The sequence below is a fragment of the Carcharodon carcharias genome, chromosome 1 (genome assembly GCF_017639515.1).
Source record: "Carcharodon carcharias isolate sCarCar2 chromosome 1, sCarCar2.pri, whole genome shotgun sequence".
NCBI classification, from domain to species: domain Eukaryota; kingdom Metazoa; phylum Chordata; class Chondrichthyes; order Lamniformes; family Lamnidae; genus Carcharodon; species Carcharodon carcharias.
In genome coordinates, this window is record NC_054467.1 from 47,085,150 (window position 1) to 47,104,627 (window position 19,478).

Genomic DNA, 19,478 nt, shown 5'->3' on the forward strand with positions numbered 1-19,478 from the left:
TGCAGCTAGCGGGGAGGCAATGGTGTAATGGCATTGTCTCTGGACTAATAATCCAGAGACCCAGGGTAATGCTCTGGGGACCTGGGTTCGAATCCCACCACGGCAGATGGTGAAACTTGAATTCAATAAATATCTGGATGACAATGAGACCATTGTCGATTGTTGTAAAAACCCATCTAGTTCACTAATGTCGTTTAGGGAAGGAAGTCTGCTGTCCTTACCTGGTCTGGCCTACATGTGACTCCAGATCCACAAGATTGTGGCTGACTCTTAAATACCCGCTGAAATAGCTTAGCAAGCTACTCAGTTGTATCAATCCACTAAAATGTCTAAAAGCGATGGAACCGGATGGACCACCCGACATCGACCTAGGCACCAGAAGCGATGATGTCATACTCAGCCCTGTTGACCCTGCAAAGTCCTCCTTACTAACATCTGGGGGCTAGTGCCAAAATTAGGAGAGCTAACTCATAGACTAGTCAAGCAACAGCCTGACATAGTCCTACTCATGGAATCATACCTGACAGTCAATGTCCCAGACATTTCCATCAGCATTCCTAGGTATGTCCTGTCCCACTGGCAGGACAGGCCCAGCAGAGCTGGCAGCACAATGGTATACAGTCAGAAGAGAGTTGCCCTAGGAGTCCATAACATTGAGCCTGGACGCCATGAAGTCTCATGGCATCAGGTCAAACATGGGCAAGGAAGCCTCCTGCTGATTAAAATATACCACCACCACCCCCGCGCCGCCACCCCCCCCCCCACCTCTCTCTCACACCGCCTCAGCTGATGAATCAATACTTCTCCATATTGAAAACCACTTAGACGAAGCACTGAGGGTGGCTAGAGTGGGGGGCTTCAATGTTCATCACAAAGAGTGGCTCGGTAGCACCACTATAGACCGAGCTGGCCAAGTCCTAAAGGACATAGCTGCTAGAGACTGGGTCTGCGGCAGGTGGCGAGGAAATCAACAAGAGGGAAAAACATATTTGACCTCATCCTCACCAATCTGCCTGTCACAGATACATCTGTCCATGACAGTATTAGTAGGAGTGACCACTGCAAAGTCCTTGTGGAGGCAAAGTCCTGTATTCACATGAGGATACCCTCCATCGTGTTGTGTGGCACTACCACCGTGCTAAATGGGATAGATTTCATATAGATCTAGCAGCTCAAAGCTGAGCATCCATCAGGCGCTGTGGATCATCAGCAGAAGCAGAATTGTACTCAACCACAATCTGTACCCTCATGGCCTGGTATATCCCCCACTCTACCATTACCCCCAAGCCAGGTGAGCAACCTTAGTTCAATGAAGAGTGCAGGAGGTCTTGCCAGGAGCAGCACCAGGCATACCTAAAAATGAGATGTCAACCTGGTGTAGCTACGACACAGGATTACTTGCATGTCAAACAACATAAGCAGCAAGTGATAGACAGAGCTAAGTGATTCCACAACCAACGGATCAGATCTGAAGTCTGCAATCTTGCCACATCCAATTATGAATGGTGGTGGACAATTAAACAACTCACTGGATGCTCCACAAATATCCCCATCCTGAATGATGGAGGAGCCCAGCACATCAGTTCGAAAGGTAAGGCTGCATAATTTGCAACAATCTTCAGGCAGAAGTGCTGAGTGGATGATCCATCTCAGCCTCCTCCGGATGTCCCCAGCATCACAGGTGCCAGTATTCAGCCAATTTGATTCACTCCACGTGATATCAAGAAATGAGTGAGGGCACTGGATACCGCAAAGGCAATGGGCCCTGACTATATTCCGGCAATAGTACTGAAGACTTGTGCTTCAGAACTTGCTGCGCCCCTAGCCAAGTTCCTCCAGTGCAGCTACAATACTGGCATCTACCTGGCAATGTTGAAAATTGCCCTGGTATGTCCTGTATACAAAAAGCAGGACAAACCCAACCTGGCCAATTACCGCCCCATCAGTCTACTCTCGATCATTAGTAAATTGATGGAAGGGGTCACCAACAGTGCTATTAAGTGGCACTTGCTTAGCAATAACCTGCTTACTGATGCTCAGTTTGGGTTCTGCCATGGCCACTCGGCTCCTGACAGCATTACAGCCTTTGTTCAAACATGGGCAAAAGAGGTGTACTCCTGAGGCGAAGTGAGAATGACTGCCCTTGAAAGAAAGTGGCATCAAAGTGCCCTAGCAAAATTGGCTCAGTGGGAATTGGGGGAACTCTCCATTGGTTGGAGTCATACCTAGCACAAAGGAAGATGGTTGTGGTTGTTGGAGGTCAGTCATCCCAGTTCCAAGATATCATTTCAGGAGTTCTTCATTGGCCAGAAACTGAACTGGACTAGCCATATAAATACTATTGGATACAAGAGCAGGTCAGAGGCTAGGAATCCTGTGGTGTGTAACTCACACTCTGACTCCCCAGAGCCTGTCCACCATCTACTTGGCACAAGTCATGAGGGCGGTAGAATGCTCTCCTTTTGCCTGGATGAGTCCAGCTCCAACAGCATCAAGGAGCTCATCACCATCCAGGATAAAGCAGCCCGCTTGATTGGCACCCTCTGCAAACATTCACTCCCTCCACACTCAATGCACAGTAGTAGCAGCCTGTACCATCTGCAAGATGCACTGCAGGAACTCATCAATCCTCCTTAGACAGCACCTTCCAAACCCACAACCACTACCATCTAGAAGGACAAGGGCAGCAGCCACACGCGAACACCACCATCTGGAAGTTCCCCTCCAAGTCAGTCACCATCCTGACTTGGAAAAGTATCGCCGTTCCTTCACTGTTGCTTGGTCAAGATCCTGGAACTCCCTCCCTAACAGCACTGTGGGTGTCCCTACACTACATGGACTGCAATGGTTCAAGAAGGCAGCTCACCCAAATTTTCTCAAGGGCAACTTAGGGATGGCCTAGCCAGCGACGCCCACATCCCACGAATGAATAAAGAAAAGCCCCTATTTCTTATGTTCTTGTGAGTACTTTTGGATATGTTGTGATGAGACCCTGGATTTTCCATAGTGTGTCGCTGCATCCTCAAAGGAATGGTGGAGGAGTCGGTGACCTGTGCTTACAAAGGCTGCAACAGGTATGGAGGCAGCAGTGGCAGAGCCTCTGGGTCTGCAGCACGACAGGGAAATGGAGCAGATGTTGTGGAGAGGGTTAACTCTGCGCCATCCCCTCTGCAAGGCTGGAGCTGGACTCCACCATTCTTCATGAGAGCGACAGGAGATTGCCTAGCAGGCCAACCATTACACACAGCATTTTGAAGTGCATGCCAATCAATGCCCCTTTGTACATTACCCATCGAGGTCCTCATCTGAGTCCTCTGCAGCAAAACTCATCTGTGACCTCACCTTCTGGTGAGCTGATAAACAATTCATCCTCCCCTGCTTGGTCTGCTTACAGCCCACTCATGCCTGTTGACTCACCCAACTCCATGCTAACCTCCAAGTTAAATGCAGTGCCAATGTCTGAGTTGGTGGCTGTAAGTATCAGATAAAGTGACAGGGCCTCTTCATCAGTGCTGTGCTCTTATTCTCTCTCTTCCTCTTTGGGCTGCTGTGGCTGAGCAGGTAGAAGTTCTTGAATGCCTGAAACCAATAAATCAGGAGGGGAACTTTGGTGTGAGGGAGGTGGGGATGGGGCGGGACGCAAAAGGTCCATGGTTGCACCATCAGCAGCTTGTTCATCAAGCCAGGTAGCAGGGTGAGGTTGAGCTGGGGCATAAGTCATCATCCTCAATATTTTTAGTGACACAGAATGCCCGAACTCTGTCACAGCTGGCCCCATGATACTGAGAACCATCTCCTCCATAGCACTCCAAAAATGCAGGTGTCCTTGTCCACTGCTGCTACTTTATTCTCTCCCACTGTGTACCACATGTCCTGCAAGAGACAAGGCAGAATGTCAGTGACTGTCTAGTACTGTGTTGGGGATATACCTGCCAAAGCTGAATAGCTGGAGGAATGTGGAGACAATGAGAAGTGGATGTGAGGCTTGAAGCATTGCTAAGTGTGAATATGAGCTAGAGTATCTAGATGTTAAGCTTGAGTCCTGAATGCCAGGGCAAGCTGCTGGGTGAGTGATGAGGATCTGGTGCACTGAGCAGTGAGAGAGGTTGCTGGTGTAGTAGGACATTCATGCCACACAAGTGCCAGGCAATGACAATCTCCAATGAGAGAAAATTTAACCATCTCCCCTTGACATTCAATGGTATTACCATCGCTGGATCCCCTACTCTCAACATCCTGTGAGTTACCATTAATCAGAAATTGAACTGAACCAGCCATATATATATTGTGGCTACAAAAGCAGGTCAGAGGCTGGGAATTCTGCAGTGAGTAACTCACATCTGACTCCCCAAAGTCTTTCCAGCATCTACAAGGTCCAAGTCAGGAATGACATGGAATACTCTCTACTTGCCTGGATGACCGTGGCTCTACAACACTCTAGAAGCTGGACACCATCTATGAGAATGCAGCCCATTTGATTCACACCCCATCCGCCTCCACAAGCATATACTCTCCACCACCAATGCACAATAGCAGTAGTGGGTACTAAGTACATGATGCACTGCAGTAACTCACCAAGGTTACTTCAGCAGCATCTTCCTATCTGGCAACCTTTACCACCTAGAAGGATAAGGACAGCAGCTGCATGGGAACACCACCATCTACAAGTTCCACTCCAAGTCACACATCATCCTGACTTGGAACGATATCACAGTGGTTGGATCAAAACCCTGGAACTCCCTTCCTAACAGCACTGTGAGTGTACCTACATCATATAGACCGCAGCGTTCAAAATGGGGGCTTACCACAATCTTCTCACCGGAAATTAGGGATGGCAACAAATGCTGGCCTTGCCAGTGACGTCCATTTCCCATGAAAGAATAAAAACAAAGAGATGTCATATGAAGATGCATTCATTGACCTTGATCACCTGTGTGAGGTCATAGTGGCGCTGCTGGTCCTCAGGTCTGCACTGTTGCAGCAATATCATTCAGTGCAGCATCCCTTTAAAAGGGTCAGACTGCCTTTAAGAAGAGCAGGCTGCCTGCACCACATACTAACAGTGCAGGCGCAATGTTGTTTGGTAACCTGAAAGTGCAGAGGCAGCTGACACAACGAGGCAGCCAGCAGCAAGGATCCTACTTGGCCCTGTTCTACAATCATGGTAATAAGGTGGGAGCACCAGACTTTTCATGCTGCCCAATTCCAAAGGAACTGATGTAGGCAGGTCACAAATTGAGACCTGTGCACCCAAAAATTAAGCATAATCAATTTATAACCCCTATTAATTTGGTTTTCTTCTATGTAAATTATCAAAATAATAGTCTCTATTTTCATTATTGCCACAATGATCAGTTCATTTCTTCACTATTAGGATACTTTGGTTGCTCTGACTAAATTGCAGACCCTGGCATCAGTGCAACTTCTGTGCTGGCAGGTTGATGGTTGACATGATTTTCTCACTTTGGCAGTTATAGGAGAACACCGCAGACTATACGACATTTCCTTCATAGACCTCACCAAGGCCTTTGATTTTGTCAACAGAGGCGGATTTTTTAAACTGCTGCAGAAAATAGGCTACCCGCCTGGGCTCCATGAGGCCATACACAGTCTCATCCGTTAAAATGGAGCACCATTGGAGGCTTTCAAGTTCAGTAGTGGGGCAAAGTGAAGCTGTACCCTGGTGCCAAGCTTCTTTGGCATATTTTTCTCCATGCCATTATCGTGCGCTTTCAGCAACTCAAATGAGGGTGTCCACCTGCATGCTAAAGCCGATGGCAAGCTGTTCAATTTGGCAAGACTATGTGCATAATGTCCTGGTTTGTGAATTGTTGTTTGCTGATGACACTATGCTGGTATCCCATACTGAAGTTCACTTACAAATTTTGTGGATCGGTTCTCCCAGGTCTGCAAGGAGTTTGGACTGACAATCAGCACCAGGAAGACCAAAGTTATGGGATAGAAACTCCACCTTCCATCAACATGGATAACCTCACTCTGGAGGTCGTTGACAGCTTCACATACCTTGGCTCAACAATCACCAGTAACCTGCCCCTTGATGCCAAAATCAACACCAGGATTGCCAAGGCCGCAGCTGTCATGTCAAAGTTGAGAAGTCAAGTTTGGACCAACAGCAAAGTAACTGAGAATACAAAGCTCTGTGTGTATCAGGCTTGTGTCCTCGGCACCTTCCTTTACAGTGGCGAGGCATGGACTACTTATACAAGCCAAGGAAAGCAGCTGAACTGCTTCCACCGCCACTGTATCAGGCAAATATTGGGCATCCCCTGGCAAGACAGTGCCGAATATTGAAGTACACCTGCATGCAGGTAACCCCAGCATGTTCTTCCTCTTGGTCAGGGCAACTCCTGGGTGATGTGAGCCAAATGTATGACAGTGACATCCTCAAAGACGTGCTCTATGGCAAGCTTGCTATCGGCACAAGACCAATGGGGTGCCTATGTCTGCGATACAAGGATGTCTGCAAGTGAGACTTCAGGTTGGTGGGATCAGGGTTGATCCATGGGAAGTCCTCACTGCTGAGCATAGTGCCTGGAGAAAAACAGTCAGGAAGTGATGGAAAAAGCAGAGGACAAAATAAATGACCAGATGGCAGAAAAGAGAGCCCGCCAGAAGGAGAAAAAACATCAGTTGACCTTGGACTGAAGCTCTTCATCTGTGCAAGCTGCAGGCAGGACTGCCAGCCACGAATTGGCCTGTACAGCCACAACAGACAATGTTCAATCCAGAAGTGACATACACCCCAGACACAGTCCATCGTCTCCCGAGATAGACAGTTGCCGATGTTATAAGATATTTTGATACATTAAAAAGTTAGAATTTCCGACTAAGGATCTTGTTTAAAATGAGCAATAGTATCAAGAAGTGAGATGGTTGAAACTCATACAGAAACCTTGCGCAGAATTTTCTGCCTGTCGGGCAGGCGGGCCCAACCCAATCTCCGGCCGGCAGGGAGCCAATCCCTGCCGGAGAACCGGGCCGCATCGCCATTTTACGTGGGTGGACCAATTAAGGCCCGCCCAGCGTGACGTCTGTCGGGAAGCGCTTTGAGCTTCCTGCGCAGGTGAGGGGGATTCCCCAAATGCGAGAGTGTGCTCTTTCACACATGCGCACGAAAGAGCTCACAGCTCCCTGAGGCTAAGTGCTGCCTCAGGGAGATTGCTTACACTTCTAAAAATATGAAAATTAGAAAAAAAAATTCCCTAACATGTCCGCCTCATGTGACAATGTCACACGAGATGGGACATGTTCATAATTTACATTATAAGTTTATTAAACTTTTTTAATCCCTACATGAAACCTCATCTCGCCGTTGGATGAGGTTTCATGTTTTGTCTATTTGCCGCTGGGGCTCCTGGCCTGCCCGCCAACCTTAAGGTTGGATGGCAGGTCCTTTAATTGTTTAAATGATCCTGTCAATGGCCTCAATTGACCATTGACAGGTTGGCGGGCGGAGAGCTGATTTGGCTGTTCCCCCGCCTTCCTAAAAATTTAAATGGGCCAGGATGTTGTCGGGTGTTCCCCCCAATCTCATCTCGTGTTGGTGAGCGGGCCCCGCCCCCTGCTCGCCAACGGCAAAATTCTGTCCCATGCTGGATGCATTCTATTCAGCATTGCACATACTGAGCCACTGTGGCAAGTGAATATTTTTTTGATTAGACACTAAGTTAAAGTTCAATTTACTGTAACCCCTAAAGCTTTGTATGATGCATGGATAGATCAAACTCATTTTTAAAAGACATTTGTCAACCTTTGTCTAAAAATTGACTTCTCAAAGCTTTGTTTATATCTATGCTATTTTAAGGAGACATATTTCTATCCCATACAATGCAGACATGCAAGACAATTCCCCTCTGTTGTCTTATCTACAAGGCTTCCACTACAGAATACAATGCACCCTGGTATTTTCATGCATGTGAAGAAAATATGGGGAATAAAGAGATTTTCAATGCTTCAGGGTCATGGATAATTCCCTAGTATGAAGGCTAGCTCATATAGTTCCCATTTCCAAAGAAGTTGGCAAGCTGGAGCCAGATAATACAGGCCCATTAGTCTGACATCCATTATTGGGAAGATGCTAGAAGGATGTCTAGTCATTTTTTAGCCATTCTCATGTGCAGGGGGGACTTGATGGGTTAGCTGGCAGAATCATTGAATGACAAAGGAAGGAATAAAAAGGGAAAATGCTGGAAATGTGCAGCAAGTTGACAGAATCATTGGAGAAAGGAACAGAGTTAACCTTTCAGGTCAGAACTTTCAATTCTGCAAGTGTCGAAAATCTCTTAGATAAAAACAAAAAACTGTGGATGCTGGAAATCCAAAACAAAAACAGAATTACCTGGAAAAACTCAGCAGGTCTGGCAGCATCGGCGGAGAAGAAAAGAGTTGAGGTTTCGAGTCCTCATGACCCTTCTACAGAACAAAGTAAAAACAGGATCTCCTGTTTTTACTTTGTTCTGTAGAAGGGTCATGAGGACTCGAAACATCAACTTGGTTCTTCTCCGCCGATGCTGCCAGACCTGCTGAGTTTTTCCAGGTAATTCTGTTTTTGTTTTGAAAATCTCTTAGCTCGCCATCAGGTCTGAGGAAAGGTCATTGACTTGAAATATTAATTGCTTCTCTCTCCAGAGATACTGTCAGACTTGCTGAGCATTCCCTGCTTTTATATCAGATATCTTAGCATCTGCGGTAATTAACTTTTGTATCAGCATTGATACAAAAGTTAATCTTTTGTATCAAGCCCAGTGGCTCACCATGTGCAGTTCCCGACTCTAAACCAGCTTCTAATGATTGTGCAGTGCCAAGTCTGTGCTGGTGGCTGCAGTGATATGTTGAGTGGTGGTGTTTCTTCCTGAGAACTCTCTTCCTCCACTTGAAACATTCCACTCTTCAAGTGGAAATTTGGCAGAGCATAACTCTTGAGATGTTTAAGAATATAAGATTCACGCCCTGTCACAAGGATGGAATAATATGGGAGGCTGGACGACACGTCAGTGTGGAGCTGACACCCTCTGCGCTGAACCGCCCCTCAGCCATAAAGCACCGAGAGGCTGATTTACAAGGGCCAAGTGGGACTTCCACCCCTCACTGGGGCAGAAGTCTCGCCCTCTGGAGCAGCCAGCCAATCGGATTGGCCAGCAGCTCCCTTAGTCCAGGCAGCACCAGGAAGGCTTCAATGTCAGCTGCTGGGACTGCTGGAGAAGAAAGGACCTCAAGGCTTTGGATCCCTGGAGTAGGTAAGTCCAGGGTCTTGGAATGAGAGGATTTGGGTAGGTTAGGGAGAGTGGAGAAGGGGGAGGTGGTGGGTTTAAGGGAGGCACCCCACAATGAGCAAAGGGCAGCCCTGAAGAGCCCCCCCCCACCTTATCACCCTTTAAACACTTGAGGTGAAAAATCAGGCTTCCTGCTCCCGCTCAGCTGTCCAAGCCAAACATTTTATGGCATGGGCAGTGTATTACCAGTGGCAATAGGCTAGATAACAAGCCTAATTGACCCTTACTGGTTCATTTAAATATAACGGATGGGCTGCCAATTTCGGCGCCAGCCTGCCCACCACCCCACCATATTATGGAGGTGATCTCAGGGGTGGGCATCCACCCCATTTTATGTGCCCCCTCCGCAGGAAACATGCCCACCGGGGGCATATAAAATTCAGCCCCAAATCCCATGGATTATACCATATTTATGGTCAGGATGAGCTGCCAGTTCCTGCAAGGACATTTCAATGCTATCTACTCGGATCTCTGCTTATAACATGGACCGATTCAGCGAGATGTCTGAAGGCCCTTCTGGGCCAAAAAAACCAAAATATTTAAAGCTTTTGATTCCAAACGAAGCTTCCAAAAGGTAATCGGTTCCATGCAGGGTTAATTACCTTCATTTTATAAAGATTTGTCAAAGCTTCAGGAGAACCCAGTTGATGTGCATGCTGCTACAACCTCCCACTGTATACTGGTCAGGGTAAATTGGGAACTCTCTCACACACATTTTCGTGACATTGGAGGGGAGAGAGGGTGGTACAAGTGGTGAGGGTTGAAAATATAAAGAAATTTAAGGTGCCTTATTTGACACAGTGAATTCCAGCAGAACTCAATTCTGTTGGGACACTGACACAGTCACTCTTGCAGGAGAAGGTCACCCATGACAGGCGGGAGAAGCAGATGATGGGTGGAGGACCAGAATACCTACATTCCCTCAGTACCCTTGAACAAATGGTCCTCAGGATCATGGGCTCTAATGTAATGGAGCCAAAGAAATTCGGCGCTGCCAAGGCCATCCTGGATGACAGTAAGTTGCTGCTTTGTGCATCTACTCTACTAACGTCTCACCCTCACTCTTAAAGGTGACATGAAATGGAAACTACTAAAGTAGGCCTCCTGCTTTCCTCCAGATCCCACCCTTCCCTCACACCTACCCAACTCCTATGCTTCTGCACTTTCTGATAGCCAAGAACCTTCAGCTGTAGACTCATGCAGAAGGGCAAGTGGAGGAAGAGAGTTCTCAGGAAGAAACACCACCACTTAATCTATCACTGCAGCTACCAACACAGACTTGGCATTGCACAATCATTAAAAGCTGGTTTAGAGTCGGGAACTGCACATGGTGAGCCACTGGACATGAATGGGCTGTGGGGAGGGCGGTGGGATAGGTCAGCTCATGTGTCAACACCACAGAGGGTGAAGTCACACACCAGTTCTGCTGCAGAGGACTCAGATGAGGACTTCATTGGGATGGACTATAGGAAAACACTATACCAAGAGAATTGGTGCATTGGCAGGCCTGCCAGATAGCCTTCAGTCACTGGCTAGGAACATGGTGACATAGAGCATGACACAGAGCTTGGAGCCCATCGTTTCCACTGTGGAAGTGTTGGGCACCTGCATTGCATTCTGGACGCAGATGCCAGTGCTCAATGGGGCATGCAGGCTTTCACAGCAGTTCCAGCAATCTGTGATCCAGCAGATTATGAGATGGTGCTCCAGGGCAGCTGCAGTGGCACCATGGAGCATGACCCTGCTGTCCTCTGTCAGGATGACGACATTCTTTCTCCCACCACTATCACTTGGTCAGTGACCTTACTGTTACCTCTTAGTCAGCCAGTCCATGATGCCATCCATAGCTGGGTGCTCAAGGCCCAAATCAAGGCCATCTGAATTCTCCCTTAGTGTAAATCAGCAGCTTTCCACCACCTATGCTGCAGCCACTGGGGTAGCACGACATGTGAGCACTGGGCCAGGCAAAGGATTTCACTAGACAGGCACTTGCACAAGGGTATTACGGACATGAGAGAGAGACGGGCAAACTGTACTTACTTATTCTTACCAGCTGTCCATAAGCAGAAGATGTTTTGAATTATTTTTGAAGTATGCAGTGGCATGTTTTCCCAAACCCTCGGTTTGTGTTATCCAATTTACTAATAACCCGCAGCAAATGCTTGTTATGATTAACTCAGTACAAGAATCACAGAAATGAATATTAGTTCATATGATTTCCAGAGTCCAGAGTCAGTGTCCAATGAGGAATTTTTTCACATAGGCATTCGAGTTCAGCTGGCTGAAGACCAGAGTTGTAAAATTTGTTTTACAGCTGGTGCTGATACCACAAGATGAAGTAGGTACACAGGCACAGGGTCGGTTCTGCAAGTGACGTAGGAAATCTTTCAGCAGAGACAGGCTTGAGAAGAAGGCTGTTGTGCCTGGAGGGCTGATTCTTGATGGTTTACCAGTTGGATGGTGAACAGCAGACTACCTGTGAGGCTAAAGATATAATGTTAAAACTATCCAAAATGGCAAGAGGTTTGGGTCATGTGACATGCCACATTAATGGTTCATTGTAGCTTACCAATCAGTTTCTGTGCTACTGGCTAGAATTCCCTTGTTCCTTCTTAGCAGAGAGACAAAGTGGTTATTAGCTCTCTTCTAATATATTGAGTTTTGATCTCTCTCTTTTCTGATATTTCTAGTTGGGGAGCCAGTTTGTCTGCACTTCCTCTGCTTTTGTTGATTACAAGGGGGCTGTATAATGAGGTGTGAGATTCCACAGGGTGAGTGAAGAATTCTTTTGTGCCTGGTGGTAGCTCCCAGAACATAGGCCAACCCTGTGGTCATATGACTTATAGCAGTCATCCTTTTTGGTTGTGGAAAATCCATTTTAAAAAATAACAATATAAATAACATTTTGAACATATAGTGTTAGATTTCTTTTTTATGTTGTAGGAACCCAACCATAGGTTCTGCTTTTCTGTATTCTTAACGTGTTGCTGGATAAAGTTGTTGAGTGAAGGTTTTCGCCATAGGACTTTATTGATGTTAGCCAAGGGGATTTGTGATGGGGACTCTGAAAAAAACTACTAAAAGGAAGAGTTGGTTCCATGATGAGGTGTGGAAATTCATTTAAACTGAAACAAAGCCTAACGACAGGCTCCGCTTATCCATCCAGTTGCATATGGTGAATTTGGTCTCCTCCCTTCTTCGTTCTTTTCTTCTTTCTCCTCCTTTTCTTCCTGCCTCTCCTCTTCCTCTCAAGGGGACCTCTGGATCCCAGGAGGTATGGCTGGGTCCTCATAATTGCAAGGTTGTGGAGGATACAGCATACCATCACAAACACATATGCTCTCTTGGGTGTACACTGCAGAAATTTCTCTCAAGGGATCTAAGCAGTGAAATCCCTGCTTTAGGAGACTGATAGTTCACTCCATGGTGTCACAGGTGGATCTATTGAAAGTCCTCTGATTCTGAGTGGTGAGATGGGCAGAAGAGGGTCATGAACCATGTGTGGAGGAGGTATCACTTGTTGCTGAGCAGCCACTCTGTTGTCTGTCTTTGAGGCTTGAAGACGGTGCGAATTATTGACTGCTACTGGATAAAAGGATCGTGGTTTCTGCCAGGATAGCAGGCATTCACTGAGATGAACTTCTTGATGCAGTCACATACAAACTGCATGCTGACTGAGTAGTAGCCCTTGTGACTGTAATATTGCTTCATCTTGACATGAGGAGCCCACAGGGATATAGGTATACAGTCGATGGCACCCTGCACTTTTAGGATACCCACTATCCTGGCAAAACCCACATACCTTTTCATCCTGATCTTCCTTTCTCAGGGGGAAGAGAGTGAAGTTCTCTCTACTCCTGTAGAGTGCCTCTGTGCCCCATTGTATGCTTCTTTAGATGGCAAATTGCTAATGTCACTAATTGTTAATGTTTCTAATGTCGCCTGTTGCATGGTAGAAGCTGGTTGCGAAGAAAGGGCAATCATAATCTTAACAGACAGAGGGAGGGCCGTCCTCCTCCTGGTTTGAGGCTCCAGGCTTTGTGAAGGAGGTGACAACTTCATCACTATCTCCTTAGTGAAGGCTAGGCAGACCTCCTAAGATTCTGCTCCCAGCTCAACCCGGTGTAGAACTGGTGCTTTTGGAAGTTCTCTTGCGACAGGGGCTTCTAAAGAGAGCTCTCCATCTCTCTCCTCACAGAAGTTCCTCTGTCTGTCTCCTCCTCTGTTGCAGGGTAAGTGGCACTGCAACTACTGTCCCCAGAGCATCTAGAAGGGCAAGAACAGCAGGCGCATGGAAAACCACCACCTGCGAGTGTCCCTCCAAGTCGCACACCATCCTGACTTGGAACTCTATCACCATTCCTACACTCTTGCCGGGTCAAAAGTCTGGAACTCACTCCCTAACAGCACTGAGGGTGTAGCAACACCACGTGGTCTGCAGAGGTTCAAGAATACAGCTCACCACCTCCTTGTAAAGGGCAATTAGGAATGGGCAACCAATGATGGGCTTGCCTGTGACAGCCACATCCCAAAAAGAATAAAAACAACCTATGCAAGTCAGTGTAATTCTCTGCCTCTCAGTGGTCAGCAGAAATTTTCAAACTCCTCTACCAACTCACCACACTGTTTCCACAAACACTGTCTGAGAACAAATAAGTCAAAAGCAGAGACAAAAACAAAAAAACTGCGGATGCTCGAAATCCAAAACAAAAACAGAATTACCTAGAAAAACTCAGCGGGTCTGGAAAAAGCAGCTCAGCTTGGTGCTGGTGGCGTAGTGGTAATGTTACTGGACTAGTAATCCAGAGGCACGGGCTAATGCTCAAGGGACACAAATTCAACTCCCACCATGGGAGCTGCTGGAATTTTAAAATTAATAATTAAATCTCAGTAACGGTGACCATGAAACTGTTGAACTGTCTGGTTCACTAATGCCCTTTAGGGAAGGAAATCTGCTGTCCTTACCTATATGTGACTGCAGACCAGCAATGTGGCTGCCTCTTAAACTGCCCTCTGAAAGGGCTTAGCAAGCCACTCAGTTGTGCCAAATCATTACAGGCAAATCAAAAAAGAATAAAACCAGAGGGAATGCCTGGCACTGACCTTGACACTGGGAGCAACAAAGGCATACGCTGCCCAGTCAACCTTTTGAAGACCTCATCACTAACATTTGGGGCTGTGCCAAAACTGGGAGAGCCGGTCCAGAGACTAGACCAAGCAACAGACTGACATAGTCATGCTCACTGAATCATAACTCCTGAATCATAAATTAAGAACCAATGTCCCTGACTCCTCCATCACCATTACTGGGTATGTCCTGTCTTAACAGTAAGACAGACCCCCCCGGAGGCAGTGGCACAGTGTTATACAGTCAGGAAGCAGTTGTCTTGGGAGTCCTCAACATTGACTCCAGGAGTTTTGTGGCAACTGTTCAAACATGGGCAAGGAAATCTGCTGATTACCACCAACTGTCCTCCCTCAGATGATGAATCAGCACTCTTCCATGTTTAACCCCACTTGGAAGAAGCATTGAGAATAGCAAGGGTACAGAATATATTCTGGGTAGGGGACTTCAATGCCCATCACCAAAAGTAGCCTCATAGTACCACTATTGACTGAACTGGCCAAGTCCTGAGGGACATATCTGCCAGACTGGGCCTGTGGCAAGCGATAGGGAACCAACAAAATGGAAAAACCAACTTGATTTTGCCTTCAGCAATCTAGCTGTTGGAAATGCTGGTGTCCAACCATCTTCAGCTGCTTCAGCAATGACCTATCCTCTATCATAAGTGGGGAAGTCAGAAGTCATTCACTACTGATTGCACAATCTTCAGTATCATTCATGACTCCTCAGATACTGAAGCAGTTCATGTCAATATGCAACAAGAGCTGGACAACATTCAGACTTTGAGCTGATAAGTGACAAGTAACAATTGTGCTACACAAGTGCCAAACAATTTTCATCTCGAACGAGAGAGAATCTAACCATTTCCCCATGACATTCAACAGCATTACCTTGCTGAATCTCCCGTCATCAACAGCCTTGGGGTTATCATTGACCAGAAACTGAACTGAACCAGACGCATGCTGTGGCTGCAAGAGCAGGTCATAGACTTCGAATCCTGCAGCCAGTAACTCACCTCCTGACTCCCCAAAGCCTGTCCAGTATCTACAAGGCACAAGTCAGGAGGGTGATGGAATATTCTCCACTTGCCTGGATGAGTGCAGCTCCAACAACACTCAAGAATCTCGACACCATCCAGAACAAAGTAGCTTGCTTGATTGGCATCCCATTCATCATCTTAAACATACACTTCTTCCACCACCGATGCACTGTGGCAGCAGTATGTATCACATAAAAGGTGCACTGCAGCAACTTGCTAGCACCTTCCAAACCTGTGACCTCTACCACTTCGAAGGACAAGGGCAGCAGATGCATGGGAACACCACCACCTGCAAGTTTCCCTCCAAACCACAGGCCATCCTGACTTGGAACTATAATCACCATTCCTGGGTCTGCCGTTGGGTCAAAATCCTAGAACTCCCTTACTGACAGGACTGTGGATGTTCCTACAACATATGGATTGCAGCGGTTCAAGAAGGTGGCTCACCACCACCTTCTCAAGGGTAATTTGGGATGGACAATAAATACTGGCCTAGCCTGTGATGCTTACATTGCATGAACAAATTTTTTAAAAAGCTATAACTTGTTGAGTGCCCTTTAAATAGTACCAGAGCAAGGTCCAGCTTGCTTCCTATCCCTTGTTGTTTCAGGAATAAGGAAGGCATTTCCTGCACGTTTTGGTTAACCTTAGAACTTGGGCATAGCACCAGCCCATTGACATAATCTCATTTTTTTACCCTTTTGAGCGCATGCAGGGGATACTCCTACATGGACCACTCTAGCCTGTGTGGTGCCTCCTGCACTTCAATTCTGCAGATTTGTCAGTGTAAAGTGGTGCCAGGTAAATGCATTTTGCAACCTATGACTTTACATGGTTGTAGAGGCAATTTCAAACATATTTGTTTGTGTGGCATCTGTCCAAGTTGTTGATTCATACCACTTCCATTTAGACAGAGCTCTATGGACAATGCTTAGAAGAGGCTAATGCCTAAGGAACAAATTCTTAATGTAAAGCTAGCTTCAGGCATATTGGACATGTGTCAAACAGTTATTTTTGCAGAGCTCAGAACTTCTGAGGCAAAAGTTAGATTATGGGGCTAAGTGTAATGGCCCTGCCATCAGCTGAGCCTGGAACTTGTCAGATCAGATGTGGGGGAGTAGTTTCCTCAGCTTTAATCCTGTTGGACCACTATAACTTCACACATCGTGGGGGTTTGCACTGAAGTTACAGAATCACAGTGGGAGAAGCCCCAATGAAAGTCACCCCCTCAGCTGCTCACCGCCTTATGAGCTGAGCCAAAGCCACTGTGGTAGCATGGACGGAGAGAAGTTAGTCATCGTTGCATTCATTTCTTAAATTAAAAAATTGTGATGGAGGGCCCAATTTCAGGTTACAATCTCTCATGCCCACTGTTCCCTGTAAGTGCACCAGCTGCCAACTGGAACCAGGCGGCTTCCAAGTGTCCAGGGAGCTCAGGGGAAACAGGTGTGAAGTAACTTGAATATGCAAATCAGAGTCCTAATACCTTTATAAAAGCAAAAAACTGCGGATGCTGGAAATCCAGAACAAAAACAGAATTACCTGGAAAACTCAGCTGGTCTGGCAGCATCGGCGGAGAAGAGCAAAGTTGATGTTTCGAGTCCTCATGACCTTTCTGTTGAAGGGTCATGAGGACTCGAAACGTCAACTTTGCTCTTCTCCGCCGATGCTGCCAGACCTGCTGAGTTTTTCCAGGTAATTCTGTTTTTGTCCTAATACCTTTACTGGATCCCATGCCAAATTTACCAAGTGGGCACAGCATGTTTTGATCAGTTTTGCCAAGTCTACAGCAGTCTAACCAGTGGCCTGTTAAAGATGCCACAAAGGTGAATAACATTTTTATTCTATCGTTTATAATAGTCACTTGGTAGTACAGCACTGGACTATTGCTGAAAATAGAGACATACTATTGAAACTTTTTGTCTTGCCCTCATAGAATTGCAAGAATACCAAATTTCAAAGGGAACGACAATTTATACTGCATGAGAAAAGGGTGCTGATTGGTTGGCAAGTTGACTCTGATTGATAGAGGCATTGCCATGGAGAATGCACCAGAATGCAATATCCCCCATGCATTTCTTTAAATTCAACCAGGCAAGCAGACTCTGATTAGTCAAGGCATTGCCATGGGGAATGCACCAGTGGACTGTATCCCTCAAGCCTTTGTTTAAGTTCAAACCAGGCAAGCTGACTCAGATTGGTTGCGATGTTGCCTTGGGAAACACACCAGGGAAGCTTGGGGGATAACTGGCCCCTGGTGTGTAGTCTGATGAGAATTAAAATATGGTTCAAGTAAATACACTTGAATACGCAAAAATTTGCAACAGAATGAGCATTAAAGTGGATCTATTTCAGCACTCTCATTTCTGAAATAATCTCTGGGGTCTGGGTGAAAAGACAATTTGATGATGATGAATGCAATGTAGGCTATAATTTAATCACTTCATATGTGACTAAAGTTGAACATTAGGAATACCATTTTCTCTTTTACAGAAAAATGTAGTTAATTATATACATACCACAATTTTCTTCATCAGCTTCATTCCCACAGTCATCCACGCTATTGCAGTGAAGAAGCTGAGGCAAACATTTTGACATGTTTCCACAAGGAAAGTATCCTAGAGAACATCCAGTGCGTTCTCTATGCAGCTCCAAGACATTATGAGCAACTGTAAACATGATAAGAAAAAAAGTCCATTTAATAAAATAACTTGATCATCAGTGTCATTCTTACTTTAAGGTTGTAAGTCACTAATGGTAATATTGAGAAAAAGGCAAACGTAAGAAGATGCAGATAAGGCCTGTAATTTCTGGGTCCCACACAAATGAAGTCCAGATAATTTGTAGTCTATCTTGACACCTCTGCTCGACACCCACCTTGGAGTTAAAACCGAGCTATTGCTTCTTCGAAAACCTTATTCTTGGAAAATTATTTATATCATTTTCTCATAAGATTATGCTGAAGTTCTGTCACAGACTCAGAGAATAGAACCTTACTGCATGGAAGGAGGCCATTCGGCCTGTCTTGTGCTTGTATCTCCTTGAAATCGCCTTGAAACCTGCTCAATTTAGGCCAGCGTCCAGCTTTAGCCCTATAACGTTGCAAATTAGTCCTTTTCAAGTATGTGTCCAATTGCCTCTTGAAAGTTCCTATGGAATCTGATTCTACGATCCTTTCAGGTCGTGCATTTCAGATCTAACAATTCTCTGTGAAAAAAACTCCTAATTTCCACTCCTTTTGCCAATTATTTTTTCCCGCCAGAGGAATCAGTTTCTCCTTACACCCGTTATCAAAAACCCTCATGATGTTGAACACCACTGTCAGAGCACCCCTTAACCTTCTGTGCTTTAAGAACAACAACCCCAGATTGGACGATCTTGCCACAAAGTCCCTCATTCCTGATACCATTCTAGTAAACAATCACTATACTGTTTCCAATGTCTTTACATCCTTCCTAAATGTAGTGCCCAGAATTGTACACATTATTCCATCTGAAGCCTAACCAGAGATTTGTAATGATTTAGCATGACTTCCTTCTTCTGTTATTCAATGCTACTATTTATAAAGCCAAGTCATGAATCATAAAACGATTACAGAACAACAGGAGGCCATTTTGCCCAATGAGTTGGTGCCGGCTATCTGCAAGACCAATTTAGTGACTCCTCAACACTGGATGCCACAGACAAGTCCAAAGAGGAATTTTACTCCAGCCTCAAACAATCCCTGGCCTGAGTCTCAGTGGGCAATAAGCTGATCTTCCTTGGTGACTTCAACGCCAGAGTTGGGAAGCACACAAGCCTCTGGGGAGATATAATCGGCAGAGAGGGGGAAGGGAAATCTAACACCAACGGTATCCTACTCCTGACAAAATGCCTAGAACACAGCCTTGTCATAACCAACACCTTGTTCCATCAGTGAGACAAGTACAAGTCCTCATGGAAACAGCCTCGCTCCAAGCACTGGCACCTGCTCGACTACATCATTGCCAAAGCGAGGGTCTGCAAGGATGTGCATGTTACC

At 46.1% G+C, this 19,478-nt stretch overlaps 1 protein-coding gene across 1 annotated transcript in view; it reads right to left on the reverse strand.

Moving 5' to 3' along the window:
• rxfp1 (relaxin family peptide receptor 1) overlaps window positions 1–18,866 on the reverse strand; it is a 162,562-nt gene extending 143,696 nt beyond the window's left edge. Inside the window, exons 1-2 of the mRNA XM_041177153.1 lie at window positions 18,740–18,866; window positions 17,977–18,126 (exon numbers count right to left, since the gene is read on the reverse strand). Coding sequence (XP_041033087.1) covers window positions 17,977–18,126; window positions 18,740–18,866 — 277 coding nt within the window. The remainder of the gene's footprint in view (window positions 1–17,976; window positions 18,127–18,739) is intronic.
• Window positions 18,867–19,478: the final 612 nt, after the last annotated feature.